Here is a 13319-nt window from a genome sequence, read left to right on the forward strand (position 1 = left end):
GCCATGTATTGAAGAAGATGAAGAGTGAATGTGTCAGGTCCCCTCGGGCTGTGCTGCTTGGGGCAAGTTTTCTCCAGAATTGACCCCAGCAAGAAAGGCTGGCACCATGTCAGGGCCTAGCTGTATCTCAAAGGTGCAGAAGATTCCTTAAGGACTTTCCCTTCATGGAACAAATGTAAAAGAAGCTACATCATTGCTTTTGAAACCTCTTATTTCCAGACTTGAAAAAACAAATGCAAAGATATTAAATTTTCTTTTGATCCTGTATTTGCTTGAATTCAGCTACTCCCATAACAGTCTATGGTTCCTCATTTCCAGAATCACAAAAACAGTGGTGAATTAATTAGGTGATTGTCTCAGTAAGAAGACAGCTGCTGCTCAGTGACCATTTGGACTTTTGAGAAAAACTTAAAAAAAAAAAAAAAAAAAGTGCTTGTCTCCACGGTTGAAATTTGCCCATCACCTGATTTTGGTAGAATTTACGGTTACATAGCCCTTTATTCCCTGCTGTGTGAGTTGTTGACTATCTTCAACACCTCTCTATCCCTTTTGCTCCCACACCTCCAGGCCTTGGAGTACCTTTTCAAGTTTATTGTGCAATCCAGGATCCTGTATTCCCGAGCCACCTGCGGGATGGAAGAGGAACAGTTCCGGTCCAGCATCCAAGAACTTTTCCAGTCCATCCGGTTTGTGCTCAGTCTGGACAGCAGAAACTCAGAAACACTCCTTTTCACTCAGGTCTGTGAGCTGCAGGGAAGTTTTGCTGCTGGATTCTTGTCTGCCTTAGCAGGTGGTTTCTTTGTCCTCTGGCTTCTGGAGTTGAAGAAGCCCTGCCAAACTCCTGTGTGCTGGGTGAGGGGTGATTTGCAAGGAAATAACTAATGGAACACAATGCTACTTTTACTTCAAAGCCAGCTCTGCCCCAACTGCCAAATATAAAACAGCCCAGTGGCTTTATGGTGAAGAAGCACAACTTTATTCTCAGAAGCCCTCTTTAGGCCAAATTTATTTAGCTAAACCATGCTATTTGTCATTTATAAGCATCTTATTTAAAGGGGATATTCAGAATGTATAGAGAATTTTGTTTCCCAGTTACTGTGTTAATTTTTAAAAAACCTTAAAAAAATAAGCCTTAGATGAATACTTATCCATTCCAGAAGTTAAGAATAAAATGGGCAGAAACAACTAGAAAACTTTGGTTAATAATTAAGATCAGGTTCTATTAGAAATATCAATGTGGGAAGAAAATTTGTTTCTTTATATTAAAAATGTCCAGTCAGTTAATCTGTTACCTTTTCCAGATAGCCTTACCCTAGAAAGGTTCAAGGATATTGTTTATTACCACAATCACAAGGGGGTTATTCTCTCTTATACATAAATGTCAGAATTTTCTCTAATAGATGTATTTCTTTGATTTTTTTGAAGCCAGTTATTACTCAAAAGATCGCTCTCCCATCCATTCATTCAGTTGCTGCCAGGACTGTCATGAGTACAAATGTGTGTTTAAATATCTCCTTTAAAATTGGAATATTCCATTTTTTTTCTTTTCCACATGACCCTATGATGCCCTTGATGCCAACTGGCTTTAAGCCCCTTGGTCCAGAGAACAGGTGAACAACTGTGAGCTAGACTTTGTAAAAGAGGGAATTCCTCAAAGTTTCCAAGTGTCTCTATTTTTAAAAAGGGTCATTCCATGGTCTCCCTTCTGAAGTACCCCACACAGCTCATCTTCCTCCTCCCGCCCATCTGTTCCTGCCAACAAAGGCCCAGGACACCTACTCTTCCCCTCAGTATACAGAGATGAAGGGGCTCAGAGGTAGCTAGCAGAACAAGACAGATATGCTTTCTGAGAACTTGGCAATGCCTTGTACTCAGTGGCATGTTCCTGTCACATCAGGAGAGCTCAGATCTAGTGAGGAGCAGACCTGCTTCTTTGGCGTCAGGCTCATGTTTTACGATTTTCAGATCTCTCAGCAAGTCCATGGTTCAGTCAGATTTTATGTCTTTGCTTCTGACCACTAGGAGATGTTCAGGTGCAGTTGTCCTTCTGTCCTGGTGCATAAGTGTAGGAAATCTCAACATTTACGAGAATATTTACTCTTTGATGTATATTATGAAAGACCTGCTTTTTCCCCTTTGTCTTTTATATCTAACTGCTTATGATTATATGTTCTTTTGCTGTTCTAATTTCTGCACCAAAAAAATCTCTTTGATATTCCAGGGAGTTATAAATCTGTAGACAGAATTCATTTAAGTTCTGTCCTTGGGCCTGGCAAACTGCAGTATGACTGCCCGGCCCTGAACACAGACTGCAGTATGATAACAGATCTGTTTCCCATGGCATAAATTTTTACTCGCTCTAGGCCAGTGTCTACTGCCTAATGAAGCAGTCGAGGAAAATAGTCCACACTTCCCCCACCCCCTTTTCACTACATGCCACATGGGAGGAATGCACTCTCACCTTCTTGTCTCACAGTGACACTCCATTCCCCTGTGTGAATTCTGGGTTAATTGTGTAAGAGGACTGAGAGGGAGGAAAGCCGCCTTCATGTTGCTACCAGGTAGACCCAAGAAAAGGAGGACCAGTATTTCTCAAAGACCAATGATGTGCTGGCCACTCTGCTGGAAATAAACTTCATGCATCTAATTTTTTTCATACCAATACCAGGAGACAAGTGATAACATCATCCTCATTTTATAGATGAGAAAACAGAGTATTGGGCAGTAACTCGCTGAGGGTTATATGACAGACAATTAGTAAAGCTGAGAGGTGTACTCATGTTTGTCTAATTCCACAGCCCATTCTCTTTCTCCTATACTACCCCATCTCTGAAAGGCTCTGGAACTGTTATAAGATTGTCCTGAAGAAACCACTTCATGGGTCTACCAGAGCTGAGATCCATGAAGAGAAGTCTCCAAACACACACTTCCACCAGTTGCTGAATTCTCTGCCAATGTAACCACCGGTTCTCGAGAGCCCCTAGCTGACTAAACCCACACCTTCTCCATCCTTGTGGATTTACACTTGACACTGCCAAGCATCACAGAAGGACACGATTTACAAAGTCTTCAGATTTCATGGTTTCAAATAAATGTCTCTATCTTGGGAAAATGGTCCCGTTCTCAGAGCTTGATTGCTGGCTACAGAGCTATGAGCGGAGCTCAGCTCATGCTGCTTGGTGGTGCTCAGTTCTCTCCGCTATATTTGATTCGAGCAGTCCCTGGCTTGAATTTGAGACCAAAATTAGAATGTTGAGAGTTTGATCATAAAGACAGACAAAAAATCTAAATCCATTTTATGAGCAAAACAGCTATGGCTATTAAGCCATATTGAGCTGATTTCTTTTTTTTTTTTTTTATTCCTTTCTCTTGCCAGCAAATATATTGGCAAGTTATGAAAGCTTCAAGTGGCCTGGGCCCCAGCAAATATTCTTGTTTTAGTTTCCTTTTTGCTACTCTGTTCCATGCCCCAGGTGTGCAACAATGATGCGTGGAGTCAAAGGCCCAGGAGGAACCCCTATGAGGCTGGGGTGCTGCAGTGACTATTCAGCGTCTTGACTCCACCTGATTGTCTGAGCATGTGAGATAGACACCTAACTGCACCCTAACCACGGGCTCACTTGCTTCTGCAGGCTGCACTCCTTAATTCCTTCCCAACTATCTTTGACGAGCTGCTGCAAATGTTCACCGTGCAGGAGGTGGCAGAGTTTGTAAGAGGGACTCTGGGGAGCATGCCCAGTACAGTGCACATTGGGCAGTCAATGGATGTGGTGAAGCTCCAGTCGATCGCCAGGACTGTGGATAGCCGCCTGTTTTCTTTCTCAGGTAAATCAAGTTGGGATGAGAGTCAGACTCACCTTTCTTCTTTTCTAGGGTAATTATCAAGTGGTAATCAAAGGATCCATTTAACAGTGTTCAGGCAAGAAGCCTGTGGCCCTAAAAATGCAGAGGGTTTGGGAAACTATGTTAGATAATGCAGCCAAGATGGAAGCCTACTGCCTCACTCATGATTCATCCCTAGGAACCCACAGCCTGGGCCATGCCCATGCAGTGGCCTGCAGAGCAACTTGCAAACCCACAAGTCTAACCAGCGGCCAAGAGCAGGGACTGCCACACCCCCAGCAGGATGAGAAAGCAGAGGGAAAGGAGAGGGAACACAAGAGAAGGGTGTAGCCCAAGACGATAAGTGTAAGTCAAGGAAATAAGAGAGACCCTGAAAGGGGGCCCCGAAGACCCACTGTGTTTACTTTGTTCCTTGTCACACCAGTCAGATAGACTCCTTGCCTATCTCTGAAAGAGCCTCTAAGCATCAGTTAAGAGATGGACCATGAGCCCTCCACTCCCCAAGAGGTCAGGACAGCCTAGCAAATAATGAGCAGCCCAAACTACCTTTTTGGAAGAACTCTGTATTCATACCTGAAACCATATTCAGCATGATCAACCTGGCAGGGGTGCCAGATATTCAATGGCCAAATGTTAAGATCAGTATGAGCCATATCCTTTAAATGGAGTGTCATAATCATAGAATAAATTTCTAGGTCGCAGAAATAAATCTGAAATGCTAACAAAACAATTATTAGAATTTTTATAATTAGAATTTTGGGTAGTAAAATTTTTTGTTCGACATTTAAAGTATAAGAACAATGATCTCTCAACCAAGTACTACACACAATTGCAATGCTGAATAAATGTCCCCTTTAACTTAACTCTACCAGTGTAGGTTATGATTCATGGCAAAGCCACCACCAAGAAAGTCAGCTTTTCTCTACCAGTAAGTCCTTATAGTAAACACTTCTCTCTTCACCAGTTCCTGGGCTGGAGAATTTTATCCCAGGTTTGGATGCATTGGCACTGAGGCTACTGCGTATGTGCAGGCTTTGTGCACTGCTTAAAGAACATGCTTTCAAATATATGGGGAGGGGGACAGCAGACTTCCCTCACTGACACCCTTTATTTCCGATGTTTTTGTATGTACCTGCTGCTTCCCATAATCACTTAAGAAAAACTGGGGTTTTTTTTATCTTTTTTTAAAAGATTTTATTTATTTATTTGACACAGAGAGAGATCACAAGTAGGGAGAGGCAAGCAGAGAGAGAGGGGGAAGCAGAATCCCCGCCAAGCAGAGAGCCCAATGGGGAACTTGATCCCAGGACCCTGAGATCATGACCTGAGCTGAAGGCAGAAGCTTAACCCACTGAGCCACCCAGGCGCCCCAGAAAAACTGTTTTTAAACTTTATGTGGCAGTGGAGCTATGTAGCTGGGTTTTGAGAAGACAAGCCTCCACCCGATTTTCATTTGTATCTCTGCTTCATTGAATGCTTGAGTTGTAGCAGCTCCCTTGAAGTGAGATTTTTTACCAACGGTGTCTTTTAAGCAACACTTACATTCTCAGAGCGCATCAGTCTTGTCTTTTCTTTATCAGGTTCCAGTAACAAACTATTATTTTCTCTGCAGTAGTTATTTTATATATTTACATTATAAATACTGCTCTGTTGGTATTTTGGTCTGCCGATTGTATTATGAACTTCTCTTTTGTCCAAGCATAGAACAGCTGTCATTCCATTTTCTTTAAATACATTCTAGATATTTTACAAGACAGCCCCCAAATCTCTTATAAGTCATGTAATTTGTCTTTGGCTGAAAAAAAATATATTTCCCTTCTGAATTTCATCTGGAACACTTGACTATGGTCAAATAAATCCAAAGTGCCCTGGCTTGTTTGTACTACTGGTAATCTGACTACATCATGCTGGCCAGGTAGGAGGGTACCTGCAGAGTCACACAGTCACTGACCACATAGGAGCACAGAGCACCAAAAACGTGTTCACACCTGTAGTTCACTTTGTCTTCTCATCACACCTGTGAAGGAAATGCAGAAAAGACCATTAGCATCTCATGGTACAGATGGGGAAAAGCAAGCCCATAGGAGGAATCAACCTACCTATGGGCCCTTCGGGTGAGTTAATTAGAGGAATTTGAACCTGGATTCAGCCTTTCTGACTGAGTTCTAACAACAAAATTTTGTTCAGGTAACATTGAGGAGAAAATTTAGGACTGACAAGAAGGATTAGCTACTTATCAAAGGTTTGTGACAAGACAAAGTCCTGCTGTGTTGCCTTCACTGCTGCAGACAGGCCAAGCCTGTCCCCTAAGCCTGAGGGGAAAAGGAGGTAGGCCTGATGGCTGCCACCAAGTAAACGCTCGTGCCAGGTCCCTGGCCAGAGCATCATAAAGAGTGGCCAGTTATAATCCACATCAAGTCTACAGGTTCAGTCAGAGTAGTTCATAGAACTAGGTGTGTCATTTAAATGGGATTTTCACTGGAAGCTATGCTTTTAATTTGGAATCTAGTCATTAAAGACATTTCATTTGGAATTAATGCCCTAAAGTTCATCCTGCACAAAATGCCGTAGATACTAGGCTTAAAATAAGAAAGAAGGAAAGAGAGATGGAAGGATAATGCTGTGGGAAGTTTTATAATGTCTAGGAAGTGGGCTTTTCGGCCTTCCCCCATAAGGGAAGGAAGTGACCTCCAGCTAGGCACCAGGTTTGGCACCGGGTTCAGCCCCTCTTGCTTTGAGACCAGGGAAGTCCCACAGTGCCACTGGCTTCCGGAGGTAGCTCGTACTCCTCTGAAGGGCTTCTTCACCTTTGTGTTTTCTCCCTCAGAGTCCCGCCGCATCCTGCTTCCTGTGGTTCTCCATCATATTCACCTTCACCTGAGGCAGCAGAAAGAGCTGCTCATCTGCTCAGGGATTCTTGGCAGCATCTTCTCCATCGTCAAGACCAGCTCTCTGGTAGTGGCCCCACGCCCGCTTCAACCCGCCTCAGCTCTGCCCGTCTTGTATTGCTTTAGCCAGAGGCAGGCCAACAAAGATCACTTTGTACATTTCTCAGTCACAGAAGCTTTCATCAGTGACAGGAAGGTGCCCAAGTGAATGGAGGCCTGTGTATGCCCAGCAGGCTTCTCCACACAACACAGTTTTGCTATTTTAAAAAGTTGTGCTCCCATAAATCCATCTAGAATTGTACTTATCTCTAACACCAGAAAGCCCAATCCTGTGCTATGTTCTATTTCTATCAAAAGGTATTAATCCTTGTTCTTGGGAGTGTTCTGAGGATACTCAGGCACGAGCACAGGGAGGCAGGCCCAGGCTGAGAAGCAGCTTGCTCATTCAGACTTTTCTGTCAGCTCCCTGGCAGCTTGATTCCACCCATATGGCATTCCTATACCATGCCAGATGAGGTCAGGATGTACGAGAGATAATTGTTGCCCACAAGAGCTCTGAGCCTCCTGGGATGGGAGAATCATACTTTAAAGATGAGGTTTCAACTAGTAATGCTTTTGCCTACTTTCTTTCCTCTTTACTTTTTCTTTTAAAAAGGGATCTGTTGGCGGTGGGGGGCGGGGAGTGGGGAGGAGGGAAAGACACGTAACTGGCGTGAATAAGGGTAGGAATTTATTTTAATGATATTTATTTTATATAATAGAAGAAATGCATATTAGGGAAAATATATAAACTATAGGAAAGTGTAAAGAAAGAGATCAAGAATGAGTTTTTTATTACAATATCTTATTAAATTGAGATCAAATTTCTGGAGAATAAAATTTCAGCCACATTTAAAATGAAGGCCAGTAGCGAGGTGATAAGTATGTATGAGGTTAGGCTATCTATGTAGAGCAGGAGAGATCCTGGAAAAAAAAAAAAAATGTGGTTGGTTTGAGCAGGATGTAGGAACCAATAGCGTGCTCTGGTGTCCAGACTTAAAGTACCATCTGGCAACAGGGACCTCAGTTGGCAGAGTACTTGTGGTGGTTGTAGTGGGCCTGTTGTTTTCTCTTGGCTCCAGGCAAGTCTTGGCAGCTCTCTTCCCACCAGGCCTCAGAGAGGCAACACTAGACACATAAGGTCTATTAGGAACCCAAGGTCAGACTTGAGGTGGGAGACTTATTGCTAAAGGAAGGAGAGAAATTGAAGAGGAAAATGAAGGGAAGGAGAAGAATGGAAACAGATTAAAAACCTGAAGGTCTGGTTGTTTTTGTGGAGCTAGAGAGTTGGGTGCAATTAGTTGCTTACAACTAGTCAAGAGACATCCTAGGTAAGAGTGTTACAATCACTTCAGCAGATGAAAAGGAGGACTTTGGCCCCAGGAGCTGCTCAGATTTTTCATGTGGAATGGGGCGCAGTATGATGACCTTGAATGTATGGGTTGGGGGTGGAACTTAAGCTCCATGAGAGTAGAGTAGAGATACTATCTTTCTTGTTCACCTCTGTATACTCAGGTTCACAAACAGTGACTGGCACATGGCAAATGCTTAATGAGTAACGAATTGGTGGATGGATGGACAGATGGACATTTATACCAATAATAATATAAAGAGGCTAGAGAAGGGGTAATGAGACTCTCTGTGAGATAAATCAGGCTACAAGATTTGAGATTCAGGGTGAGAGGTCTGTAAAAGGATAGCACAGACTTCCTAGATTCACAGTGTGGTGGCTGAAAACAGAGCTGAGTGAGGAGGTAGACCCTGTTGTTTTTGTGATGCTGCCCCAGATAGACGTTTGAGACCAGAGTCTTGCAGGTGGACCAGGGACCATGGGTAAGAATGCTTGAGGAGCTGAAAGTGAGACGCAGCCATGCTGAGCAGCAGCTGGGCCAGCAAAGCTTGACCTCACCTAAGGAGAAAGCCCTGAGGAGAGAACCATCCTCTTAAAGACTGAGATACTGGTTTGAGCATTAGCCATTGTGCCTCAGCGATAGTAAACATGCTACCACCACACCCTGTGGCGTGAATACTTTCCCATTTTCTCAGAGTGTTCGTCAGCAGCATTGTGCTTTCTCCTGACTTTTCTAGGGAAACCAAAGAAAACATGTAACTCAGGACCCTCGCTTCTGCCCTGTACATTGTATTGAATCTACCTGAGGTTAGAACCATGGGTGTTAGGTGGTGCTGGGTTAGGCGAAGGCCCCAGCCACCACATACCAGGACAACAGAGGCAGGTCTGTACACCCCTCCCCTCAGAGCCCTTGTCTCGGGTTCCCTGACACTGCATGCCAGTGAGACCGGAGCTCAGTGTTAAGAAGCCAGTGAGAAGACCACTCCTGACGCAACTGGCTTAGTAAGTGCTGCCGGGGGCGAGACAGCCTGGCCTGGTGCTAACGGTGTGCTCTCTTGCTGCTCGATCTAGGAGGCAGATGTCATGGAGGAGGTAGAAATGATGGTGGAGAGCCTCTTGGATGTGCTCTTGCAGACTCTGCTCACCATCATGAGCAAATCGCATGCTCAGGAGGCGGTAAGAGGGCAGCGGTGCCCGCAGTGCACAGCCGAGATCACTGTTAGTAACTAACATTCAGGTTTTCTTGCTTTCTTGTCTAACCTGGGGCTCCTCCACACCAACCCCCACCTCCTCATCGCACCACCCTCATCTCCACCAGCCTTCCTGCATGGTTGTCGGCATGCTGCCCCCTTCCCCTCTCCCACCTGGTTCTCATGGCCACTCAGAAAGCTCTAGGTTCCTAGTCCCTGAAGTCTACCCTAGGGCAGCTGCAGGGAATGCTTTGTCTCCTCTTTTCCTGCACACTGTCTCTGTTGGCCACTGCCTTTATGCCAATTCATTTTCCATTATGTAGAATGAAGCAGAGACATAGTAAGAGATTGAAGGTGAAAAAATGGACTTTTCCTTCAAGGAGCAGGCTCTCCTAAATGATGTGCTGCCCAACAGAATAATTTTCTTAGAATTTGATGGGGTCTACAGATTAGGTGTTTTTGTCCACAGTGTTTATCTCCAAATGTCTAGCATCAGGAAAACTGTGGTGAGGTAGACTTGCACTGGCATTACTGGACAATTAGAAGAGAAACAGCCCAGGGAAGCCTCTCAGGAGGGGCAGAGAGACAGCCGCCACTCCTTTACCCGGAGTGGACTTGCTAACCCGGATGCTAGAACTCAGTAAGCAGATTGCATGGAATCTTCCAGTTGGCAGATGGGAGGCTGCACTGACTTCTTTGAAGTAAATCCTCTGTGGGAGCAAGCCAAGCTCCATCAAGCTAGGGGGAGCAGGGAGAGCAGAGAACAGGCATGTGTTCTGAGGCACTGGGCTTAGAAGGAATGTTTGTTCCCTTGGGGGTGCCTACTGAGGGCACTCTCGCTGCAGGTGAAGACGTGCATACCCTCCTAGGTCCTGGTAACCTGACCCTCTCTCCAACAACCACACAGTGCTTGCCATGCGCCTAACCCTGCTCTGTGCACTTGACTAATACTCACTTAGCGATGCTAAATCACACAGATGTAATGAAGAAGGTAATAACTGCATAATTTACCAAGCACATCTTTATGAGCTGGACTTTTCCACTGAAAAGCCTCATGTACATTCATTCCTCCAATCCTCATAACAGATATATAAATTATGGCTTATTGTGCCTATTTTCTGCATAAAACTGAGGTCATATACATGTATATGTTCTGCATACATGTGCCTAATGATTTATGTGTCTAGAAATGCTCTGAGAGACAAAAAACTATTGTCAAATTTCCATGAGTTTAAAATCATCTGGCCGGCTGCTCCATGCCAAAAATTGCCATAAGATGGTAAAAAGTCTTTTGAAGTCCTTAAAACAAGATTTTCTTCCATGTTACCACAGCTGGAATTTGAAGAAATTTTAATGACTCATTTTTTAATCCTTACATTTTTATGTATCTTAAAGCCCATAACTTACCTTCTCATAAAGATTAGTTTTGACTTCTTTGCTTTCCAGAAAATTACGTTGACCAGTCTCCATCCTCCTGTCCAGTAACCACATGTAAGCTCTGGGAGGGCCCAAGAAATCCTCACAGAAGAGCTACTCCAACCCAGCACAATGGAAGAGCCCCAATTCTGCCCAGAAAATGCCAAGAACCCTGTTCTGAGGAACCCCTTTAGACTTCAGTATCGTGGCCTGGTAACTTATAGTGACAAAGGACTGTGTAGCCAGAAATTTCCTAGGAAAAAAAAAACTAGACTATCTGTCTTACTTTGCAGTACTTCTTTGTTACAGGTTAAGGTTTTCCATTAACCCCATGCTGCTAAGGTCTCATTAAAACTCCCAAGCCCTTCCGGCCTCCCTTAGCAGAAAAGAAAACTCATTCTCAGGGCCAGAGTTCTCATCTTCCCTTTCATGATCATTGGGGCCATCTCAGACCCTTCCTTCTCTCCTTGCCCTCTGTGGATTGGGGAAACCAAAGCCCATGTGATTAGCTATGCTGAGTGTTTTGTGGTTTGTTTTGTTTTGTTTTGTTTTGTTTTTTGGTTGGTCCCTAGGGTGAGTACGTGTCCTGCCTTCTCTCGCTGCTCCGCCAGATGTGTGACACCCACTACCAGCACCTCCTGGACAACTTCCAGAGCAAAGATGAACTCAAGGTGGGCAACAAACCTACCTCAAAACTGACTTTTCACCCAGGACAAGAAGCATGCAGCTGAGACGAGCCTTTTCCCCACCAGGGGCTGAGTGCAACTGACCAGTTCTGCCTAGGGTGAAGGGTTCACCAGCTCCACTTTACAGCTATGAGAGTATGGCTCCCAGAAACTGAAAGCCAGCAGTGTTCTTATACAGACAGACCCCAGTAACACTGGCAGGTTTTCTCTGACTGATAGCAACCCTATGACCGTGTGCCTCTATGGGAGGCTGCTCTAGGCCATAGTAATTGTCCACAAAAAAGAACTCTTCCCTTTATGATGAACTCAATGACCACCTTATATTTTGCAAATCAGACTGCAATCAGACTTCTGTTTAATAACTGCAAATAAGACTTCACTGTTTAATAACTATAATTATAATTATGGTGATGACTTTTCTTCCTTAAAGTATATTTTCTGCATGTGACCTGTAGAAAGCAGAAGTGAGCACTGCCCATTGGCTACCAGATTCTGCATCCAGACCCCCTGGGGCAGATAATGCAGAGAAATGGGCCCATGAGCCACATGACAGAAGAGCATTCCCAAGCTCCATGTGGTATTAGCTGCTGATGAACTGCTGGGGCATGTGTCTTTGCCTTAGAATGTGCTACTCAGTTCATCCCTGGATAAATAAACTATTGCAAATTTTAGTTGCATGCTCTGCCTCCATTCAGAACCAAGTCATTTGCATTTCATGGTAATGCTGTTTTTTATTTGTAATGACCTTTATTAATCGTATTGTATCAGTTAGTATTAGGTGTCACTTTCTCTTTTTTTAAGATTTTATTTATTTATTTGAGAGACAGAGAAATAGAGATAGCATGAGAACAGAGAGAGGTCAGCAGGAGAAGCAGACTCCCCACGGAGCAGGGAGCCCAATGTGGGACTCAATCCTGAGACTCCAGGATCATGACCTGAGCCAAAGGCAGTTGCTTAACCAACTGAGCCACCCAGGTTCCCCTAGGTGTCACTTTCTAGTATCTGATCTTGCCTGCCTTTCCACAGGCATGGGTCTCTGCAGATTGTTGTCATTAACTCGTTGCAGTAAGGTCAGCCTATCTTCTTGGGGGCATGAGGGGGTAGATTGATAGCCCTTGAAGGGAACCAAAAGTTAGCCAGAGACGAAAGCAGTACTTGAGCTGGGGTGTAGAGCCTGAAAATCGAGGGTTGGCTGTTCTAGATAATTTTCATCTTTTGTGTGTCCTACTAACTGGTTCGTAGTCAGAAGCCCAGGCTGACATCATTCTCTTACTTTTTAATTAAAATTTTATTTTTATAACAGCAATATGTACACATTTTCTAATTTTAAATTTTTTATTCACTTATTGAAAGCCTGCTATGTGCAAGCACTATACCCAGAACTTTAAGGGTTTTTAAATTTTTAATTTCAGTGTAGTTAATATACCATGTATATATATACATAATCTTAAGAGCCAAAGCACATTACAAAGCTTATAATGTAAATTGGTGGTTTCCTGGTTCAACCTGACCCATGTCTGGTTTCTATTCCCCAAAAGCAGTCACTTTGAACTCTTCTGCTGTTCTTTAAGCTTCTATTGCCATTTTAAATTTTAACTGGTAGTTATTATCTATTTTCTTCTTCCCGTGGTGACTCTCCTCTCACATACACACACATCTTTCCTCTCATTCTTCCAATATAGTTCACATACATTTTTTATTGTTTTTAATTTATTTTTTATTTATTTTCAGCATAACAGTATTCATTATTTTTGCACCACACCCAGTGCTCCATGCAATCCGTGCCCTCTATAATACCCACCACCTGGTTCTCCCAACCTCCCACCCCCCCGCCCCTTCAGACCTCTCAGATTGTTTTTCAGAGTCCATAGTCTCTCATGGTTCACCTCCCCTTGCAATTTCCCCC

At 43.8% G+C, this 13319-nt stretch overlaps 1 protein-coding gene across 9 annotated transcripts in view; it reads left to right on the plus strand.

Annotated features, from left to right (window-relative positions):
• DOCK3 (dedicator of cytokinesis 3) overlaps positions 1–13319 on the plus strand; it is a 578190-nt gene that overhangs the window by 497646 nt on the left and 67225 nt on the right. For 8 of the 9 annotated variants that reach the window (XM_059161016.1, XM_059161023.1, XM_059161018.1 and 5 more), the window contains exons 23-27: positions 568–738; positions 3633–3825; positions 6671–6798; positions 9193–9339; positions 11300–11398. In XM_059161016.1, coding sequence (XP_059016999.1) covers positions 568–738; positions 3633–3825; positions 6671–6798; positions 9193–9339; positions 11300–11398 — 738 coding nt within the window. The remainder of the gene's footprint in view (positions 1–567; positions 739–3632; positions 3826–6670; positions 6799–9192; positions 9340–11299; positions 11399–13319) is intronic. The other variant, XM_059161020.1, reaches the window with a different exon arrangement.

This window comes from Mustela lutreola, chromosome 2 (genome assembly GCF_030435805.1).
Source record: "Mustela lutreola isolate mMusLut2 chromosome 2, mMusLut2.pri, whole genome shotgun sequence".
NCBI classification, from domain to species: domain Eukaryota; kingdom Metazoa; phylum Chordata; class Mammalia; order Carnivora; family Mustelidae; genus Mustela; species Mustela lutreola.